The 23,466-nt window shown below is 44.3% G+C and overlaps 1 protein-coding gene across 1 annotated transcript in view; it reads left to right on the forward strand.

The window, feature by feature from the left end:
- Window positions 1-23,466, forward strand: part of LOC116943845 (sodium/mannose cotransporter SLC5A10-like) — an 83,828-nt gene that overhangs the window by 23,179 nt on the left and 37,183 nt on the right. The window contains exons 4-9 of the mRNA XM_076068147.1: window positions 6,041-6,100; window positions 6,842-6,946; window positions 17,371-17,476; window positions 19,176-19,256; window positions 19,677-19,885; window positions 21,151-21,286. Coding sequence (XP_075924262.1) covers window positions 6,041-6,100; window positions 6,842-6,946; window positions 17,371-17,476; window positions 19,176-19,256; window positions 19,677-19,885; window positions 21,151-21,286 — 697 coding nt within the window. The remainder of the gene's footprint in view (window positions 1-6,040; window positions 6,101-6,841; window positions 6,947-17,370; window positions 17,477-19,175; window positions 19,257-19,676; window positions 19,886-21,150; window positions 21,287-23,466) is intronic.

The following is a 23,466-nucleotide window of genomic DNA, read 5'->3' on the forward strand; positions in this document are numbered from 1 at the left end:
TTTTTTAGGAGAGGATTTTTTTAATTCTAAATGTATCAATGTAATTTACATATATATGATAAATAGTTTACAGCACTGTGCAATGCAAAGAAACCGGCAGCCTCTTTGCGATGAAAACTCTGTAAAGATGTTTTCTTTAAATGCTGGGCATTCCAAAGAGCCCACTGGGTTCATTGCAATGCACACTCCATGATGTGTACAGATATGTCCAGCTACAAATTGTGTTTTTCGTAAAGAAAATTGTTACATGTTTAGACTTGATATTGAAGTAAAAAAAACTTTAACGTAAACCATCTGGCAGATTTTCTCAATGTGGGTTTTGACAAAATCGTAACCGTATAATAATTAGCTAAATAATCATGGATTAATGGAGCCACGAGTCATGTGATGCACTTCTCCTGTAATCCGCAAAGTTTTCACGGATTGACGGAGTCGCGCAGTTAATTTCTGCCGCATTCCACGTCGGCATACATTTTTGCGAATTACGAGATTAACCTCAGTTTCAGTTTCATTTATTTGGTATAGCCCTGTGAGCCATTCGGCTCTTGAATCGGGTGCAACCGCAACAAACAAAAAACATGAACAAGAAAACATCTTAAAGTGATTATGTGACTGTGCAAACAGAAAATCCAGGAAAAAACATCAAAATATTCCTGAAAAAGCACCGTACACCAACGCTGTGTGCAAAAATCCCAGTGGGATGCAAGTAAAACAACAATAACAACAACCACAAGACAACTTAGATTAAGGCCATCGGTCTAACTCCGTACTACAACAAACAAAACATGACCAAACCAAAAAACTTTTCTAAATCACCAAAATAAAGCAATAAATGCAATGTAACAGTGATCATAGGGACTGTGATCGAAATTTTAACAATAAACTACATAAATAACATGTAACACCAAACCCTAGAGCCATAGCTGGCTGCATGAGTCACTCCACAACAACAGGAGCATCAGTCAGAGTATCACATTTTTCAATGCACCTTTAAGATCAGCACACTAAATCAAAATACTTTGCAGTGGTCATCCGGAGCGAAACATTTAATTTTATTTTAGGCCACTGAATAGCAGTAGCAGCTAGGGGTGTACAACTCCTCTAGAGCAGTTTTGAGTGAAGATCTCATAGGTAGTGATTCAAGTTGCAGTTTATTGGCAATAACATTCCAGACCCTGGGGGCATCAATAGCAAAGGCCCTTCCTCCAGTTTTTTGTACGGCAATAGGGAATGTAAAGCTGGTAAATGAGCGAAGAGGTCAAATTTGTTCTTTGAAACAGAGAGGAGATCCAGCAGGTAGTCTGCGGATTTTTTTTTGTAAGTACATCGTGAATAAATAAGATCTGGTGCACAAGCCGTCGAACATTAAGAGATGTTAAGTTTGACCCAATGTAGAGATCACAGTGCTGAGTCCTATATGGGCAGTCCAATGCAAATCTTAAGGCCGAGTGATAGATGGAATCAAGCTTCTTCAGTACAGTACTTGGGGCTGATTTATACACGATGTCACAGTAGTCAAGTAGAGGCAGTATGGTAGCTTTTATCAATTCCAAACGGAACATTGGGGGGAAGCAGTGCTTGTGTCGATACAGAAAACCAATTTTTATTTTTGTCTTCTTACCAATATAATCAATGTGATCTTCAAAATTCAGTTTTGAATCCAGGATGACCCCAATATACTTATAGATCTTGACTTGCTATATTTGATAATTATTTAAGGAATGTAATTTGGGAAAAAGAACTTCCTGCTTTAGTCCCGGAGAGAAGCATAGCACCTTGGTTTTGGAGGTATTCAGGACTAGTTTAAGAGCAACTAGCTGATTTTGTAGTTTGTTGAAATCACTCTGGAGCTTAGCAATCACGTCATCTGGAGAGCGGCCAGCAGTAATCAGTATCGTGTCATCTGCAAAAAGATTTACCCTGGAATGATCCAGGTCAGTGCCCAAGTAATTGACATAAAGAGAGAACAAGAGGGGGCCGAGGCTGGAACCCTGTGGAACCCCTTTTGTTATATTAACACTTTGACCTCCAACCATCTGTGAATACAGTTTGGGTGTGAGAAAAGAGGTAATTTGTTAAGCGTTTTACTGTTTTCGGAAAAACCGAGGCAACTTAGTTTACTAAGCAGGGTGTTGTGGTCTACTCTATCAAAAACCCAGATTGTTTTAGATGTAGTAGATTGTTGGTGGACAGGAAACTGTTAATTTGGTAGTTCAATAATTTTTCAAAAAATTTCATCAATGGGGACAAAATATAGATGGGTCGGTAGTTATTGGGATCATCTGTAGGGCCCCCTTTGTGAAGTGAACGGACATAGAAATGTTTCCATTCTAGAGGAACTGATGCTTCTTTGATGGACAGGTTGAAAATATGGGCTATAGGTTTGTATATTAGGTGACCAACAGTTAGTAGAGCAAAGACGAGTAGAGTATTTGCTCCGGTAGAGGAGGACCCTTTGAGGTAGGACAGTTGTTTCAGAACATTACTTTCGTGGATTGGCTGGAAACTAAATTAGCTTAATGTTTGGACAGGGGTGTAGGAATTTGCATGAGCAGGGGTGACTCCCAATACATTATCAAAAAGATTACCAGCTTCAGTAAAATGAAGGTTAAAATTGTCCACTATTCTTTTGGGATCTGAAAAATATTCCCCATTTCAGTTAAGCTCAACAGGCAGATTATCTGTTTTGGATGCCTTTTCGATACATTTGATTGTTTTACAAAAAATCCTGGCATTTCCATGTGATTCCAGGTGAGTGGAGGAAAAGTAGGCATTTTTTGCATGCCGTATTTTTTTGACGCATCTATTCCTTAAAATCCTGTATTCTAGCCAGTCATTGACCAAATTACTTTTCTGAACACATGCCCAAGCCTTGTCCCTAGTTTTCATGAGCTTTGTAATCAAAGGATCATACCATGGTGGGCGGTTGCCTTTAGTTTTAAATCTAACCAACGGAGCATGTTTGTTAAGAATTTGGAGAAACATGTACCTGAAGGCCTCCCAAGCCGTAGTCAGGTTGGGGATATCACAAACCTTGTCATTATCCGAGTGAAGCACATCATTAGTAAATGCCTGAGTGCTGAAGTGCCTCAAAGAGTGCTTCTCAACCAATTTGGGTTTGGCTGATGATCTCACCCCAAAAATGAAGGAGTGATCACTAAGGTTATTACCCAGAACACCAGTCAGTGTGAAATTGTGAGGGGCATTTGTCAATAGGACGTCAGAGTTGACTGTCCCGGATTTTTTAGGTTAGGTCTTGTGGGGACATTTATGAATTGAAACAGGTTAATTCATCTGTAAAATTTGTGGCTACGGCCGGCGGATTTAGCCAATTCCAATTTAGATCACCCACTAAAACTATTTCACCTTTAGGGAGGCCCCCAAAAAGCTCTCTCAGTGCAGATGCAGCTTCAACATCCTTCCCACTAGGCGGTCTATAGCAGCACACTACCAATATCTGTTGATTAATTGGGAGAGTTATTCTGAGAACCAGACCTTCAAAGCAACATTTTTTTAATCAAGGAATGAGCTGGTGAACATGCAATAGTATTACGAACATAGATGGCAATTCCACCTCCTTTAGATCCTTGGTCAAGCCGAAAAAGGTTGTAGTTGTCAATCGTAATCTGCAAGTCATTGACGGCAGGAGTGAGAAATGTTTCTGTTAGGAAAAAAATGTCTGGGTCAAGATTTAGTTGACTTAATTTAATCACAAGCCCTCTGATGTTGACATGTAAAACACCAACACCTATTCTGCCAGAAAAATCTACAGAATGATACGAGTTCTTTACATTTTGGCCAGGATGAAGCTTAATACCACCCAGAAATAATAAAAGTAGAATTCATAGTTTGCACAAGTATTTTCTGTGAAACGATGAAGAGCGGCGAACCTTGGACGAATAGCAGCAGGTCGCAGATGGTGCTATTTTTAAGAGCAGAATGAAGTAATGGGACAAAGATAGCGTTTAAAAGGATACAATGATGGAGTGTAGAAGTGTCTATGAGCTGTTTCATTTTCAGGTGTAGTGGCAAATCGAGCAACAAGTATGGACGCAAAGTAACGAGGGTAGCTGTTCGTAGAGTTGAGTGTGGCACTAGATATGGCCGGGAGGGACAGCAGTATGATACACAGCAGGAGAATTGCCATCTTTAAAATATCCGGGGTATACACAGATTAACACACAAACGGAAAAGAAAAAAATATATACTTGTAGGCCGAGCGCGAGAAAAACGTCTTGCCGCACTCGTCACACATGCACGGCTTCTCGCCCATGTGCTAGGGTTGAACAGCGCCCACCCCCCAGACAGGGACAGCAGATTCTTGGCTGTTGTGGGCTCGGCTGAACCGCTTGCACCGCCTCCTTTCCCTGCCGCAGGATGGTGCTCGAGCTAGCCCTCCTTGAGCTCAGCCCACGACTGGAATGTCGTTTCTTGGCCTCTCGTGTCTCTGCTGCCCGACCAGACGGCCCCACTGAAGCCCACACAGGGGACTCTTCATTCACTTGGCCGTCTTGACGATCTCCGTGAAGTTGTCCAGGATGGAGCGCACGTCGTCCTTGAGCCGCTTGTTGAACGACTGCAGCAGCGCCTCCTTGCTCTGGGGCAGCGCCCGCGACATCTCGGGGCAGCAGCAGTGGATGGAGCATGGCTCTCCCTCAGGGCAGCAGTGGACGGAGCACAACTTTGCCTCAGGGCAGCAGTGGAGAGAGAGAGAGAGTCTGGCTCCCTCATGGCAGCGGTGGATATAGCGCGGCTCTCCCTCAAGCCACTAGTGGAGAGCACGGGGCTCCCTCCGGGCAGCAGTGGACGGGGCACGGCTCTGCCTCAGGGCAGTAGTGGACAGAGCACGGCTTTGCCTCAGGGCAGCAGTGGATAGAGCGCATTTCTCCCTCAAGGCAGCAGTGGACGGAGCACGGCTCTCCCTCAGGGCAGCAATTGAGAGAGCGTGGCTCTCCCTCAGGGCAGCAGTGGACGGAGCACGCACTAGGCCACTACAGTAACTGGAAGCCTATGGTCTTACCTAGTTTTTCCCGCCGGGGAAAGCTCACCTTACCCGTTAAAGCACGAGGCCATTACGGTAACTGAAAGCCTACGGCCTTACCTAGTTACGCCCGCCGGAAAAATGCTCACAACCACCAAAAGACAAAATAAGCGATACTGTTACACCACAGTAGCAAATCACTACTGGATAATCAATTTGCCGCAACCACAAAAATACCACCCACTAACCATGGCCCTTACAACACACAAGTATTATAATCACGTCTCACTCTCACACGGCTCACACACACTCACACGCACCTCACACACAGCTCATTCTCACTCACATTCTCACACTTTCTCACGCACAGTTTACACTCACGCAGAACTCACACGCTGCTACACACGCCGCTGCCACAGATTACAGAATCAGCTATATGGTCCCCCCCCATATCACCACGGATGATTTGAGTTCCGCTGTGGTGAATACATGTATGCACCTGTGAAGCCCTATTGTCAATCCACTCCCCTATGCCCTGTGGGACATGGAGGGTTATTACACCATACTTCACCATGCTGAACAGTGCAGACTGGTGAAGGTGGGAAGCAGAGATGTGGAAACATAAAGTACAATACAACCACGGGGTTTTCTTCAGGGCTCTCTGCTGACACCGCCTATGACACCTTAAGCATGGTGGTCGCCTTTAAAAGCACGATCTAGGCTCAACGCTGCTTAGCTACTGTGATCTGTTGCACGGGTTAGCACACTACACTATGATTTTGGTAAACTGATTTTGCTTCCCCGCCACAGCTTGCATCATTGAACGAGCATTGGGCCCCACCTGTACCAAACCACACTGACCAGCGTAGAGAAGACTGGTTTCACAAGCCCCATGACTGCAGCAGTGTGGGGAAACTTCACGTAGCAGTGATTTAATGTCTTCATTTACTGTGCTATACTCGATCCAATGTATTTCATACAACTTTTCATCGTGCATCCACACATACATACGTGACATAACTCCACGTGATTTATTAATTTCCACTATTACTATTACAGGGTCTCTTCACGCTGATTTTGTTGGCTTGGATATTCGTTCCTGTGTACATCACATCTGGGGTAAGCAGTCAATATTCCATTACGCGATGCCGTAAATGTCAAGTCTGTAATGAAGCTAAATCTAAGTATACTCAGGTTGGATAAATCAGAGCAAACACATTCTAGAACATAACATATGTCAATGACCCCGATACCCACTGTCATGTGCAATGATTTTCAGACGTGGTTTGTCCTATTAAACTTTTATGCCCAGATGCTCTTGTTTTATGTATGTAATATGTGCGACGTGAATTATTTAGCCAGAAGTAAGGTTAGTGCTGACAAATATACATACACACAATACTAGTGTATCTATACTGCTGCTGTGGTGTAATGTTTCGCACACTAGACTTACAATCCAGAGTTATTCAGTCTGAGTGGATCTCCCAGTCCGGCAATTAAAGATGTGGTCTAGAAGGGGCTCTAGAGAGTGCCTCTAGAGGCAAATCTTGACCCGACCTTCCACGATGGAAGACGTGGAAATACCCAACATTTACACCACGGCGCGTGATTTGCTGATCAATTAATTGTGATGAACCCATTTACTCTGCTGGGTGGCAAAAACGGGGAAAGGGGATTTAAAAAAAAGTATCAATTGTTTAAACTGCGGCGCCAGGAGAATAAAAAAAGAGCGACCACTGAATTTCAAGTCCAATGTGCTAATCAGTACACCATGGCAGCATCCTTACCCGCTGATGTCTTGTATAAACTACATCTGCCACTTAAGTAATGTGTAACTTGTGTGGCTCCATACGGCTGGAGGTGGTTACGACTCCTGAGTACCTGCAGAAGAGACATGGAGGCAAGAGGCTGCGGGTTTACCTCTCCTTCCTGAACCTCATCCTCTGCATCTTCACCAAGATCTCCGTGAGTGCACGTCTCACCCTTTGTAAATACCATACTATTCGCCTGTGTGCACACGAGTGGTCAGTGAGTGATGGGTATTTTCCCACAAGTGGCCAGTTTCCACAGGATCAGACAAGCGAAATGAGAAACTCTTTTATGTTGGAGAGAAAAAAAGGACCAAGTGACGTGAGTAACTTGGTATTCAGAGTTTTGTAGGTATACGTGCACATATGCATGCGCATGTGTGTATGCGAAATGGGGAGCAGTGGTGCAGTGATTCGCACTCTTTGCTACAAGACCAGACAGTAGCTGCGTGCAATTCCTGGCTATGGCTAACACATCAGTACGTCAGTACTGAGGAGACAAAGCGGCTGCAAGTCACTAAAAGCGCTTGTCGCAATAATAGTAGTGTCTGTGTGGAGTGGTTGGCATAGTGCTCAATAACACTGCATGATGGTTCAAGTGCCCTAGACTCAACGTTTTTGTAAATGCTAAATACCGTTGGACTATTATAATTATCATATTGACTGTCAAGGAAAGTGGTGGGAGTGACCACCAATTAAGACCAGCACAAACACACACGGGATTTGTGTGGTCAGCATAACATATTGCTTGTTGCATCTGTATCTCAAGTGCCAATGTTTGCTCAGCAAAGCTTGTTCTCCTTTTAGACTGAGTTGACCTTAGGAGAGACTCAAAGCAGTGGTAATTGGTGACACACAGCCGTGACTTGGGGAGGCACCGTATTACCCGCACCTCCGATTAGCCCCGCACCTCCAATCAGCACAGTTGGCTACGCACTGTGCGACATGAGTTGGACATACATTATCACTCAATATTTGTCAATGTTCACTTACTGAGTGCAAGTTCTGAGAATTACATTTCATACCTTCAGCCTTATCTACACATGTTTGTGTTCACATAGTGCAGGTAATGCAATGAGCAACAGAGTCCATTCATACAAAAATAAAGTATTGTTCCAGCTTAAAACATTACCAAGTTGCAGCGTGTACAAAAAAATGTGTCGTGACGGGTACTGCAAGATCATGTCCGTCCAATGCTGGCTGAGCTGCATTGGATTCCAGTTGCCGAACGATACATTAAAACGTCACGCTCTTGACACACAAAGTGTTTGCCACAAATGAACCACAATACCTTGCTTATCTCGTCAAAGAGCATAAACCATCACGCAAACTCTGGCCATCCTCGCATCAGCTTTTTGCTAACAATTGAACAATGACAGTGACTGCATTGCGGAGCTATGCAATTTTAAATGTAAATTGAAAACTAATTTCTTTATAACTGCTTTTTTCGTTAATGTTATCGTCCTTACTCCGCACCTCCAATAAGCACGGTTGGCTATGTACGGTGCGAAAAAAGTTCAACATGCATACATGTGTAGTGTAATTGCGCTGGCTGGTGGACAGCAGCGGCAACTGTGGTGGACAGACAGCACACACGCCGGTGAGGGCGTGCACGGTGCGTGGGCAGAGGGGAGGAACTAAGGGCAAGGGTCACGGAAGACCCCGTCTGGAAGCCCCTGGAACCTGCTAGCGGGTTCGAGAAGGGAGGCGTGGTCAGGGCGGAGCCAGGCTGCGCTGGGAGCATAAAAGGAGCCCAGAGCGGGGAGCTCGAGGCTGCCGGTTCTGGGAGTGGACTCGTCTCGTCGTCGCTGTCGTCTCATCGCCATCGTCGCTAAACGTCTCCGCTACGAAGGATAGTAGTTGGCTATCTCAGTCAGCGCCGTCAGTGTTAGACGGCTAGTGTTGTGTACAGGCTAGGCTGAGCTACTGTGGAGAGTGTGCGGACGAGACCTGTTAAAGTTGTTCATGAAGAAAGTGCCTCCTAGAAACTCTCTCTGAATCGTTGGCACTACACATTGCAAAGGTAGTTTCGCATCCCCCGTGTATACAATCTATGTCTGTCCAGCTTGGTTCTTTCGGTGTTTCCCTTCTACGCGGTGGTGACTTTACCGAAAGAACCAAGACGATGAATCCCTGCAGTCACGAAAGCTTTAAATCGAAAAATGTGTCTGTCCTCTTATTTAGTTCCATGCCCAAGGACAGGTTCATGGCTCAAGCTCCCTCTCTTCTATCTGATTCCACTCACCCTCTCCACTTCACCACACCATGCTCCTGCTCTGCAGCCATAACATGCAGGGAAAGACAGCTGAGGTGGTTTCCCCTTCCCTCCCTCAACAGTGGTGTTTAAGTGATACCACAATCATCGAATACAGATTAATGCCATGTGCAAGACCAGTGTCTGCCATAAAACAGTAAACCTTCACTCGTGATCACTGAGCACCGTAATGATGCATCAATTTATCTATTGAAACAAATTATTATGCTTACGATAATGTATCCAATTGTGTGCATGATAATAACTCACAGTGTATGAACAATAAACACCGATGTCACATTGGGCGAATGGAATTGTGACATTTTATTGAATAGCTGGGAGAATGGAGCATGGAGAGGGTGGGTGGAGGGTTTGAATGATTTACATTCCAGGCGACTGCACGGCGCTTTAAACACATCGACAATGTCGTCTGCACAGACACTCGCAATAACATGGACAACGAGGGCTCATTCAGATTGAACGTTCTTTGGCCTTGCCTCGCGTAACAAAGCAGGTAGCTCATTTCTCAGACATTCCCTTTTGATTTTATTAAAGGGTATCGCTTCAATGGAGCTGTCGCTTTAGACTGTGCGATGGCAAAGCTACTTATGGCAGTGAGGAGAGCGTATTCAATCGGACAGAAGGTTGTCTGTCGATGCTCATGCATAAAAGGGGTTGCTTTGCCGGATAAACTTTCGCGGTGCGGATTCGTGGATTTCAGACGGATTCTCAAAACAAAGCAGAAAAGTGTTGGCATCTGAACTGCGTGGAGTTTGGCTGTTAGCCATGCCGTGCGGAGAAAATGCACTGACACGAGGAGGAATAAGAAGTACGCACCCCTGGCACACCCCACAACCTCCAGAACCTCCACGGCGCTCACGTTGTCTTCACCATCTGCTGCTGTGCGTGGTCTCGCACAGAGAAGGTGGGAGGAGGCATGGGGGGAGGCGAAATGGCCTAACACCTGCATCCGTATCGCAAATGCGAGACGAGAGCTGTGGTGTGACCGTGTAGCCTTGGTTGAAGGGTGGCAGGGACTTAAATAGATGCTGGCCCGGGGGGGGGGGGGGGGATATTGGCTGTGATGCCACGTGTCCGCTGCTAAGTTGGATGTTAAAAAGACCAAGAGGGAAAAAAAACAAATCAGGTCAGCTTGGTTGAATATCAAAACCAGTGGCTTTTGTGTTCGTGGTATTTCCGCAGCGGTGAGGATTATATGGCAAGCCCTCAATTATCCATTTTAATATCTAAGCGATTGACGTTTAATGTTGAATAATAAATAGGTTATTGAATGCATGCATTCATTAACGTACCACTCTAAAAATGAATGTTGCCCGAGTGGCACAGTTGGTTTGACAATTTGGCTCACAATTTATTTGGTGGCAAGTTTAACTCGTAATCAGGGATCGACTCAGCCCAATTATTTTTTCATGAGGATACTGAACCTGTCACGGTAAAATGGCATTGTCACTACTTGCTTGTGTGGAATTTCAGCGTTAGACAGAATTTCCCGGTAAATATGAGGGAAGGTGGTACCAAGCGGCTAACGATGTCAGGACGCACGCTCCACTCACAAAGTCAACCAATCAGGCTCCATCAGTCTCACACAAACACAAATACAGTGAGGGAAAAAAGTATTTGATCCCCTGCTGATTTTGCACGTTTGCCCACTGACAAATAAATGATCAGTCTATAGTTTTAATGGTAGGTTTTTTTGAACAGTGAGAGACAGAATAACAACTAAAAAAATCCAGAAAAACGCATGTCAAAAATGTTATAAATTGATTTGCATTTTAATGAGGGAAATAAGTATTTGACCTCCTCTCAATCAGAAAGATTTCTGGCTCCCAGGTGTCTTTTATACAGGTAACGAGCTGAGATTAGGAGGACACTCTTAAAGGGAGTGCTCCTAATCTCAGCTTGCTACCTGTATAACAGACACCTGTCCACAGAAGCAATCAATCAATCAGATTCCAAACTCTCCACCATGGCCAAGACCAAAGAGCTCTCCAAGGATGTCAGGGACTAAATTTTAGACCTACACAAGGCTGGAATGGGCTACAAGACCATTGCCAAGCAGCTTGGTGAGAAGGTGACAACAGTTGGTGCGATTATTCGCAAATGGAAGAAACACAAAAGAACTGTCAATCTCCCTCGGCCTGGGGCTCCATGCAAGATCTCACCTCGTGGAGTTGCAATGATTATGAGAACGGTGAGGAATCAGCTCAGAACTACACGGGAGGATCTTGTCAATGATCTCAAGGCAGCTGGGACCATAGTCACCAAGAAAACAATTGATAACGCACTACGCCGTGAAGGACTGAAATCTTGCAGCGCCCGCAAGGTCCCCCTGCTCAAGAAAGCACATATACATGCCCGTCTGAAGTTGCCAATGAACATCTGAATGATTCAGAGGACAACTGGGTGAAAGTGTTGTGGTCAGATGAGACCAAAATGGAGCTCTTTGGCATCAACTCAACTCGCCGTGTTTGGAGGAGGAAGAATGATGCCTATGACCCCAAGAACACCATCCCCACCGTCAAACATGGAGGTGGAAACATTATGCTTTGGGGGTGTTTTTCTGCTAAGGGGACAGGACAACTTCACCGCATCAAAGGGACGATGGACGGGGCCATGTACCGTCAAATCTTGGGTGAGAACCTAATTCCCTTAGCCAGGACATTGTAAATGGGTCGTGGATGAGTATTCCAGCATGACAATGACCCAAAACACACGGCCAAGTCAACAAAGGAGTGGCTCAAGAAGAAGCACATTAAGGTCCTGGAGTGGCCTAGCCAGTCTCCAGACCTTAATCCTATAGAAAATTTGTGGAGGAAGCTGAAGGTTCGAGTTGCCAAACGTCAGCCTCGAAACCTTCATGACTTGGAGAAGATCTGCAAAGAGGAGTGGGACAAAATCCCCACTGAGATGTGTGCAAACCTGGTGGCCAACTACAAGAAACGTCTGACCTCTGTGATTGCCAACTAGGGTTTTGCCACCAAGTACTAAGTCACGTTTTGCAGAGGGGTCAAATACTTATTTCCCTCATTAAAAATGCAAATAAATTTATAACATTTTTGACATGCGTTTTTCTGGATTTTTGTTGTTGTTATTCTGTCTCTCACTGTTCAAATATACCTACCATTAAAATTATAGACTGATCATTGTTTTGTCAGTGGGCAAACGTACAAAATCAGCAGGGGATCAAATACTTTTTTCCCTCACTGTACAGGAACAAAAACTCAACACATTCGTCAATAACTGTCTTGTTTTTTAAATGGGTGATGTTTTTCGCGTTGAGTTGGAGACAACTCTCTTATCCAATCTACTTATCTGGCCTCTCTATGTGCTTTGAAGATTAATTGTCCGAAATGTTACCTATTGGATAGAGTATGTACTCTTTCTTTTTAAGGCCACATTGTTATTCACGAATTTGTGGAGTGCGTTTGTTATTTGCAATTTGTGCACCACTGCTAACACCGCAGCATCACCAAATAATGTGCTTTCATTTGAATCCATGCATATGCTAATGTCTCTGGGTGCGTTCTACCGACCACTGTGGTGCAGAATTGTAGTATCCAGATAGCTTAGCGTTCATGTAAAACGACTATTATGGCAATGGAATTATAATGATGTTGGTGATGATACCAGATAAAGATGATGACTATGGCTGATGATGATGATGACGATGTTGGTAGTGATAAGAAAGATGATGACCACGACAATGATGGCAACAGGAATGGCGATAATGACATTGATGATGTTGATGATGATAAAGTTCAAGATGATGATATTTATGGCGAATCTCTTGACGATATTCATACTGATGATCATGGTGCTAATGACGATGATGACGCTGCTGCAGGTGATGGTCTACCAACCCCAAATCACGAAAGCAGTGGTGCCCTGGGGAAAAAGACACCTCAGAATCAGATTAGTTTTAAATATATATACACAGTACTGGAGAACGTTAACAATAAAATAGTACAAAAAACATGATAGGAGTGCAAAGTATAGGAAAGGTAAATAAAACACGAAAAAAAGGAACAATTTGTTCTTTTACCAGATGAAGCCCACTGAGCAATTCGAATATTTTTCAGAATTGACCTGGCCAGAAGTGATAGCTCCACATATCTATATACACAGGCACCGATGTCAAAGGCAAATATCAAAAGACGAAGCCAGCCCACCTTCATCGCCTTGATTGCTGATGGCGTGAGCAGTAGCCAGCAATCAAACCCAAACAAGCTGGCGGGTTTTGTGGCGCAGTGCTCACCAACAGTCTACGAAGTCTACATGGGTGGTCTTTGTCTATGTGTGTGGGTATGTGCGAATTTGTGTCTGTGTGTCTGTATGTAAATAGGGAGCGGTATTGTAGCTGTTAGCGTGCTGCGCTACCAACCCTGCAAGCTGGGTTCGATTCCCAATCATGTCCAAAGTCAGCGACGATTATCTGAACTGGTCCCGGGCCTCCCCTAGGTCGAGTCAGCCTCAAATACGTATTTGGTGAGACAAAGGCTGTCGGGCGTGGTGCTGGGCACCCACCCCCTTGTGTGCCTTGCCGGCCTTCATAGGTACTCGCTAACAGCACTTGCCCCAACATTCTGTTCAGGCTATACGGGGGATCTTTGTCTTGTATGTAAATGTGAACTTTACGTGTGCGTGCTGTGTGTGTGTGATGTGGGTAGCACAGTGGTGCGTGGGAACTGTGCTACAAACCTGGCTACTTGAGTTTGATTTCTGGCCATGGCTATCCCCAATTGGCTCGTGATTTGTAAACATGCCCAGCCACAGCTTCTCAGCCTCAATTGGGTTCAGTGTGAGGCTGGCGCTTGCAATCCATAACTTTGCAGGTGATACTATGTGGATCGTATATGAAATTCCCAAACACCGCTGGGCCATGACATAGCAAGCAGTTACAGGAAGTGGATTCTTGTTTCTACCTCTGTGGACATTTCCGTGTTATTCCCGTATATGTGTGTGTGTATTTTCTCTGGATGCTTCGATTTCCTTCCATGTGCAAGGAATACTCTGCCTCTTCTTTCGATCTTAATCTTTGCTATCGTCATCATCAGCAGTCACAGAAACAATACCAGCAGCAACTGCAGCAACATCGCAATCATCATGATCAGCCTCTTCAACGATTTAGTCAAAATCAACATTAACCTAATTGTTATCGACATCATCATGATCCCAGTCATCATCACAATAATAATCATTAAATATATCATATTATATATTATTGTCATTGTGGTGACTCAGTTCACTCTTGCAAATGGGGCGATCCTAGCCTCGTGAGGTCTCGTCTGGTTGAACAAAATAAAATTGAACTTAGTCTTTGTCTGTTTTGTCCCCGTCATCGTTGCCATCACCATCGTTAACATTACCGAAATTATCCCAGTCTTCGTAATCTTTGGTTAGAGCTGAGTAGGGCACGATCGGCAGTGGAGTGTGTGGCCGAATCAACTCCTGGATGTATGGTGAAGCAAGTCCATTTAAGCCTTGGACACAAGTAGATCAATCTTAAACTCAGGGTTTGCGTATTGTCAAATATCATCCCATTCCCATACGCTTGCCACCAGTCCTTTTTGTCAGTTAAGTAACAATACACCACTGAGTATAATGCATTGACACGTATTTCTACCGTCTTCCTATATTCATGTATTCAGAGGTGGCAACCATAGACTCCCACATGCAAAGGACAGTTAAGCTGTGTTACAACAGGTGGAATTAATTGGTGTGCATCTTATTCAGTGCTGTGTTACCTCCTCTAATGCATCAGTTGTCACTTAGTACTGATGCTTCTGCTCATATTAAATTTTTTTTTATCAAGGATTGGCCAAACATTCCAAGCAAGTCTTTACCTGAATTAGTGGTTAGAGCCTCAGTTGACATATTCCTGAGTGACTAAGGATATAATTTCATAAATACTTGACCACAACATAACAGATGTGTCAAAGTTGCAGTGATAATTAATTAAACTACTTTGCGATGTGCAAAATTAATTTATAAACAACGCTTGGTTATGGGGTTTAATAACATGACATTAAAGTGGAGAATTATGCCTGCCCTAATGAATTAACATTATTTTATTGCATTTTTTCTCGCTTGAGATAAATGCTCTATGACACGATGTAAATCCCTGATTTATGCTCGTAATTTGGCATTATGCCCTAAAGCCCTTTGCAATTTTAAAAATCATCCTTCAATGTCTTTGCAGCCCTCATTGCACCTCCCACCTTAGGCCCTGACTTAACCTATATACTTTTCACAGCATCTCATGAAACTCGTAGGGAAAGTATCCAGTTCTGAAATGTTTCACTTTGTTTATTCAATATTAGGGAAAATACAGTTTTGTTTGCTTTCGGAGTGAGATTATCTGCTCTGCGCATAGAAACACAGCCTGCATGATCATATCACCCAGAATGCACCTGATCTCGTCAGATCTCAAAAGCTAAGTGAGGTTGACCCTGCACAGTGATTGGATGGGAAACCACCATGCCTAATAAGTATATTGAGATTGGTCACGTAAAGGCTTTGAATACAAATGTAGTGAGTCCAACTGAGTCGCAGACGTTGTTCCTTTTAGAGGCACACTTATTGTAACACAAATGGGTAACGGCCCCTTTACCCGATACAGCCTAGGGTGGTGACCACCCAGCTAACTACGCTATGCAGAGGGGTTACTGCTACGAAGGGTCGGACCCTCACTCGGGTCTCCGACCACGTGGTTGCCTCGTAAGACGAAGAGCTTCCAGCTTGAGACGTGGAGCTTCCCGCTTGTAGGTGTTGAGCTTCCACCTTGTATGATGCAGCGACCCCGGTCCCTCTCAGGAACCCGCCTTACTGTATATCCCCCTACAGTCGAGGCCGCTCCGCCCTCGGCCCCGCCCGCCTTCTCGAGCATTCTCGTTCCCTCTCGATCCTTCTCGAGAGCTCTCCCCGGACACGTGATCACCCACTAGCCCCCCCCCCCCCCCACCTGGGGCCCCCAGTGTGGACACTCCGGATCACGTGTCTACGGGGTCAACCAGAGTGCCATGGCCCCGGGGCAACCCTGCCCCTGGGCTGACGCTCACCCACTCCCCCTCGTGGGAGCCCCCACCACACTCTGTGTGTGGTGCCCGCACCAGCCCAGTGCTCGCCAAGCCCGCTAGGGCTGGTATTTCACTCAGCCACCCACACGGTGCTGTCGACGATGTAGGAACATCGAATGGCACGGCCCTTCTGGGCCGAGACCATACAGTGACATCCCTGATGTCCCTGATGTCACTACACAAATATTGTTTCATCTATTAATTTTCACCTCCATCTGTGGGGATATTATAAATGGATAATATTTATTATAGTTCTGAATAGATATGCGTTCTGTTTTTGTGTGTATCGTGCTCAGGTTCTGTTATCATATGGTCTTGCTGTGCAGCTGAAAAAGCTAAGGCTTTTGCTGGATATTGGCTGCGTTAAAGGAGTGACAGTACCCACGTGTTCATCAATTTACACATCCAACCATTCAGTGCAATGTGATGGCAAACGTGTGCACTATCCACATTGTGGGTTTTATGGCACGGTGTTTCCTCATGTGGTCGTTATGAAATGGTAGTAACATCAAGAATGCTGTAAAACTAAAGATATTATAACGATGATTTCACATGTGTTTGAGCGTGTGGGGAAACTGATGCAGTCATTATCTCTCTGCACATAGAAATTTGAGTTAGACTCCTGGCCATGGCTAACATCAGTCACCAGTGATATCTGAACAGGTCCTGGACCTCACCTGGGTTAACTCATCCTTAAATAGGTACCTTTTTACTTCATGTGAACATCAGCACTGTGGAGACAAAGATGGCCAGGTGTGGTGTCGACCACACCAACTCTCTTTGTAACACACTGGCTTTAATAGGTGCTGCTTAGAGATTTTTGCCCCAACAGTAAAGTTCAAGTTTATTTTGTTTAACCACACTATAACTCAATATCTCAGGATAGCCTCATTTGCAATAATGATCTGGGGCATTCGTCTGCCAGTATGAGGTGGTGATGACTATGTATAATCCCACATTTGGACCCTGAAGATAGCACACAATTGCCTCCTCTTGATAATGAGGTCAGTGGGATATTTAACGTCCACTACGAGTAAAGCAGACCGCCTGTTCGTTATCCTTACCGTTATTACACCCACATTAATCATCAGGACGGCCTCTGGATTCAAATCGTGCAACAAGCGGTGAACATGCTACCGCTAGCCCATGTCACCACCCAATCTATGTAGGCTATATAAGGGGGTGTTTGTAATTTATATGTGTGTCTGCATATCCATTCCAATACCCTAGTCTGATATGTATGCAGGGGCTATTTTCATTCAACTTACACTGGGCTGGGACCTCTACACATCTATTATTTTGCTGCTGGGTGTCACCGCTATCTACACAATCACAGGTGGGACCCATTGTGCACGATTCGCGATCAGTTCCATCTATATTCAGCTAGTCTCGAGTCATGTTCCCTTTGACAAATCGCACAGGTGCTTCGGTCAGGCACATGTCTGCGTAAGCTATTGCAGCTACAGTCCCAATACGGATGAGAAAGTTTGACTTCTTCACTTTCAGTTTCAATCACAAACATACCAATGAAGAACAGAACCAAATACTCAACACTTTAAGCATGCTGGGTTGTTTGTGGACAAAAGCGATTGCTAAATCTGTCATGACTGTTTTTGATCAAATTCACTCCTGGAGTCAATGTTGCAGGAATATGGATGCAATCCAGGTGCGTCCGGTGTTACTCAGATGGGCATGCCACCTGAAATCAACAAGTAAATGGTGTTGGTTACAATAAATAGATACAACCTGCTGAAAAAACCCCACTCTATATCAATAGCTTCACCTTACTGAAACAACACAAAAAATATTTAATCATGATTTCAAGTTGGTTTAAATGACCCATCATGGCCCCTTGAATTGACATTGGTATATCATATCATGGTTTTGAGACAGCAAATGCTCAATCGCAAAACATTTAAAGCAGTTCAGGTCGAAATACTCATTCAGAGTGAATGTATCTAATGCTTCGTGTTAATAATGCGTATGGGTCAGATTGACAACGAAACAGTAGAGACACTGGCAAGTTTGTTCTGTGCCAAAAATCAGACCAAGCAACCCATTTTCTCACGTGTGAATCTGAACCATATCCTTATTGAGGTCGAAAAATAACGTTCAAATACTTTTGGAGGGACACACATGAACACACACCTCAGTCACGTGTAATTACAAAAGTGAGTTAGCATGCTGTAATTATCAGCACAATGTTGCCAGGTTGAAAATATTCCCCCTCTAGTACCCGATTAGTGGGGTTAAAATTTTGGCAGTGACGGATCTTGGAGGTCGTATGTCTGCTGTGCAGCAACTGTGGGATCTAGCAGAAGATAAAAAGCATTGGCGAGGTGTGGTGACATTCACAACATTGGCCATTATGACATCTCAATCTTGAGTGATGAATACATATTGTTTGTGGACTGTTACTAAGTGATAGACCTCATGCGGCAGTGCGCCGTATGGCTAGATGTGTCCTGCGGGCTGTATGCTGAAATCTGGTCACAATCCACTCAAACGTTTTCAAGGTATTAATACAAAGTGTGGAGTTGACGCGACCACTACCTATGCCAGTGTTGGCTTTCTGTTGCAGAAGCCAGGTTTTCATTTGCCAAGTTTAAAGTGGGGTTTTTTTCTGTTGTTCATTACTTTTATGATAGGGTAATGTGCCATCGCCATTTATAACAATAATAATTATCGTAATTTATACAAGATATCATCACTGATTGTGAAGACTCTTGAAGAATGGCTCTGCCATGGAATATTTGGTCAGTTTGTTAATTAATTTTGTTTTGAATGTAGGGTGTTTGCATTTGGTTGCCAGTGAAAAGCCACGCATACATAGGGATAACAATTAAATATCCAGGCAGTTTGGCATCCTGCTTTCTGTACTGCCACGTACTGGCCACCCTTGCAGCCCAGCAAGTCTGGGAATTGCATTCACACAATGATCTCAACCAATCTCACCTCCAAAGTGCTGGATAACAGATGTGTGCCCCACACCTATTCATTATGATTAAGAGTAATAAAAGTGTGTATTTTTCCAGGGGGACTGAAGGCTGTGATCTACACAGACACCTTCCAGCTGGTCATCATGCTCGTGGGCAGCTTTGTCCTCATGATCCTCAGTAAGCTGCCCTCTAAACCACAGACTTCATGCAGACATTTTGTCTGAATTTTCTAAAAAAATCCGCAATGTGTCTCACGCTTGGTACTTTCGAATCAAAATATGTATTGAATTATTTATAACCTATCGGCATATTAAGGATCCATTTATTTAGCAAATTCAATCAATTCTGATATTCACAATAATGAATCCATTTGTCCATAAGAATCCAACCCTAACCCATTTAGCCAGTGGCATACCCATAGTTGGCACGGACCCTGGGGCGAGGAAGGCAATAGGGCCTCCTATCCCATTACTCCCCCCCACTTCCCCCAACCACCTGTGTAGCTCAGCATTTGGGGCCCTCCATCCCATGCATCTCGATGCAGCTCATTAACTATATCACGACAACCCACCCCATAACCCTGCTGCGCTGCCACAGGTTTCATGAAGGTGGGCGGCTTTGAGGAGCTGCAGCTCCGCTACTCTAGGGCCATGCCAAACGTCACGCTCGCAGGGAACACGACCTGTGGAACCCCGCGGTCCGACGCCTTCCACATCTTCCGCGACGCCACCCACGGAGACTATCCCTGGCCTGGTGTAGTGTTGGGCATCCCTATCCTCTCTGCCTGGTACTTCTGCACTGACCAGGTGCTGAGTGCGAGATTCTGTTGAACACGTCAAAATGCCAATGCAAGATGTCTTACCCACACCGGCAAACTTTACATAAGCACTCCGATCTTCAGAGCCCTCCACTGGCTCTTTCACCCTCATTGCCTTCAAGATCATCCTGGACATGCCCCTGCCCTTTCTTTTCCCTCTCATCTCACCCCACTCCACTTGACGTGCTCACCACTCCAGCAACAGAGGTGTTCTGTCGGAGGATCTTCACTTTGGTAGGAGGTTGCGTTGCTTCTTCTCCTTAGATGCCCACGTTGTCTGGCACTCCCTGCCAAGGGACATCCAAGCTGTCCATTCCTTGTCCCTCTTCCAAGTCCAAATTCATGATCATGACTGTCTCCACCGTTAAACAGTAAATAAGAACCTCCTTTTCCCCCGATGATGAACGTATCACTATTTTGTGCATTGCCTTAAGATATACTTTTTTTTCAAATAGATGTTATATACATCAAAATTGTATTGGAATATACATTGTGTTCATACAAATTGCAGGGAGGATATAAAGCGTGCTTTGTACAGAAAATTACATGAGATTATGATTAAGCTCTCCACATTTTTGGCATACACACAGTGATTCAGCACAGCAATTGCGCAAGCAAGGGCTGCCGTTAAGAGTTTGTCACCTTGTGATTTGTTGTGGAGAAAGAGCAACGACTGTGACATCAGACGACGTGGTACAAGGGAAAGTTGCTCTCGAATATTCCACAGAGTCCACGTTACAATGTGCCTTGCACGGAAAATGCAGTGCGTAACATCACTTTGAAATAAGCTAAAGTTCACTTTGTAAGGAGTAAGTTTTTTTTTTAGTCATTGAGAACGTGAACGCAAATGCGATGACGCAACTGAGAGACACACCGGTTGAAAATGTCTAGGTCTGCTTTCAGAAGCCATGTGATCTCTGGCGGGAATGTAATGGGGCTGTGGAAGGACGCTATTATGAAACAGACCCACATTATAAATTCCTCGAATGCTTAACTGGACCTCCTTGTGTACCAGATAAAGTGCATCGACCAGTTCATCATCAACAACTATGCTCTATCCACTGCTGGATGAAGGCATCTGAATGTAATTGCCATCCCTCATGGTTATCCGATTCCACATTCATCTTACTACTGCACACGAACGGGTCTAATCTCTCCGTCTCCAGATTGGTTATCTTCTCTGGTTTCGTATGTGGTTTGGCTGCAGTCAGCCAATGTAAAGCTCTGAACCCTGTTTGTATTGTGGGTCTCCAGGTTCTGGTGCAGAGGTCAATTTCAGCCAAGAACCTCACGCATGCTAAAGGCGGGTCGGTGCTGGCGGCCTACTGCAAGATCCTGCCTCTCTTCCTCCTCATCTTACCAGGAATGATCAGCCGTGTGCTTTTCACAGGTGCCACTGCACTCTTGATACGAGTTGATGAAGTGTTATTTACTTTATATATCCATATTATAAAATATCCAGACAGACAAAAGCTGAGGTGACATTGATTCCTTTATTATTATAGAGGTATTGATGTAATAAAAAAAGTAAAACATCTCCATGCTTAAACAATGGGTGGTGGTCATCTTCATTCGCAGCCTTTAGGCAGTAATGGAAATTACACATACCTATGGCAGGCATTGGCCCATGACTGTTAGCTTCCAATAAAGTGGCACTTATATTATTGACTCCACAAAGATGAGGTTGCCTTTGAACCAGGATATGAACTCACGTTTTTCTCGTTGGGAGGTGACCACTCTAGCCATAGCACCACCCAACCAAATGTAGAATGGCATAAATGAACCACAATGAGTGGTAGCATGGTTGCGAAGCGTGCTTCTTCATGAACCTGGGCTCGGAATTTGACTCCAGTCTATAGTTTATTTCATTATTTGGAACCTTACTAACGTGTGTAGTCAAAGATGATCGCGCTCAGGATGGTCTGGTAACAATACAACTTTTGATTTAAAGCTTTCGTGACTGCAGGGATTCATATTCTTGGTTCTTTCGGTAAAGTCACGTAGAAGGGAAACAATAAAATAATAAAAATATAAAACAATAAAATTCTCACGACGTTTCGACGGCAACACAAGCAATCATCATCAGGTGTGAAAACCACAGCAAGAAAATTTGAAAAAAGTGGCGGGTTTTTTTAACGTTAGCACCACGGAGAGCGATTTGGCAGTTATTCAGATGGACGAGTCCATCTATGTTTGGAAAAGAGGAGGAGGGGAGACGAAAAATAATGGATGCGGTCTGAAAGCCACCTTAAGCGTGAACAATCAATTAAGACCCGAAATGGTTTATCAAATCCTTCCAATGATTGCTAAGCCAGAATCCATCTTCTTTTTATTATTATTATCTTTTTCTTAATGCTTATTATTTTATTGTTTCCCTTCTACGTGACTTTACCGAAAGAACCAAGAATAACAATAAAACTCTTTCATGATAACGAAAACGAGAAGAACCACAAAACACAGCTTACTGCAACCCATGCCAGAGCTCCGCCAGTGCTGTCCAAAACGGAGAGAAGAAAAATGGTTCCGCCCCTTTTACCATGATTACCAAATGTAAGTTGTCTACAAACCCATGACAGACATCAATGGCGAGTTATATATATATATATATTAAATATATATATTAAAAGACACACAACACGGTACCACCATTTTGCCAACCCACTCTGCCCAGTGTGGCAGAGTTTAGTCACACAGCCCCCGTGGCTGACACAGCGTGAGAGTCTTTCATCCTGCAGTAGTTTAACAATAGGCAATTATTTGCTTTAGGTGGTACGCATATGCACACCATACTGTACATCAAAATTAACTCATTACTCCAATGAATTATTCTCAGCCTCGTGTGCATTATTTGGACCGGTTTACAAAAACATACCATGACATAGTATATATGGCATGCACATTTCTATAATTTAGCTACATAATGGAAGTGCAATATGCATCTATTTGTTACCTAATTGGTTTCTATTAAACTGCATTAACATAACTGAGGCCATGGATTCCATTAGTAGCCTCATAACACGTGAATATATTTTTTTCTAACACATACACTGCTGAAAGCAATAGCTGCAAGAGGGAACTGACAATAATTACATATGTAGTGGGTTCTACGGAGGCACACACTTGACTTGGAGGCAACACGTTTATTATAACACCCCAACAGGGTTTCTACATAAACGTACACAGTTACCCAACAGGGTAACAACCCAACAGGGTAACTATATAAACGGGTCAGGTCAGTAACACACTGCCTGATCCACGATGCCGAGTGTAACGACCAAAGACCGAAGACTGAAGAGACGTAGCACCGAGGGTTCCATTCCAACAGACAGCCACGATTGCTCTCGGGACCTCCCTTTTATTCTCCCGAGCGTGGCCTCGCTTCGCCTTCGGCGACGCCCCCTTCTGGATTTCACCAGAAGGTTCTCGACCGAGCATCACGTGTCCCTCAAGCCACACTTTGGGCCCCTCGCTACACTGTCCCAGTCATGTGCCCTCTGGGGTTCACCCAGACTGTCACGTCCTTACTTGCCCTCTCTCTGACTGTTACCAGAACCATGCCCCCTAGGGCCC

The sequence above is a fragment of the Petromyzon marinus genome, chromosome 19 (assembly GCF_048934315.1).
Source record: "Petromyzon marinus isolate PM22_M1 ecotype Great Lakes invasive population chromosome 19, UKy_Petmar_22M1.pri1.0, whole genome shotgun sequence".
NCBI lineage: Eukaryota > Metazoa > Chordata > Hyperoartia > Petromyzontiformes > Petromyzontidae > Petromyzon > Petromyzon marinus.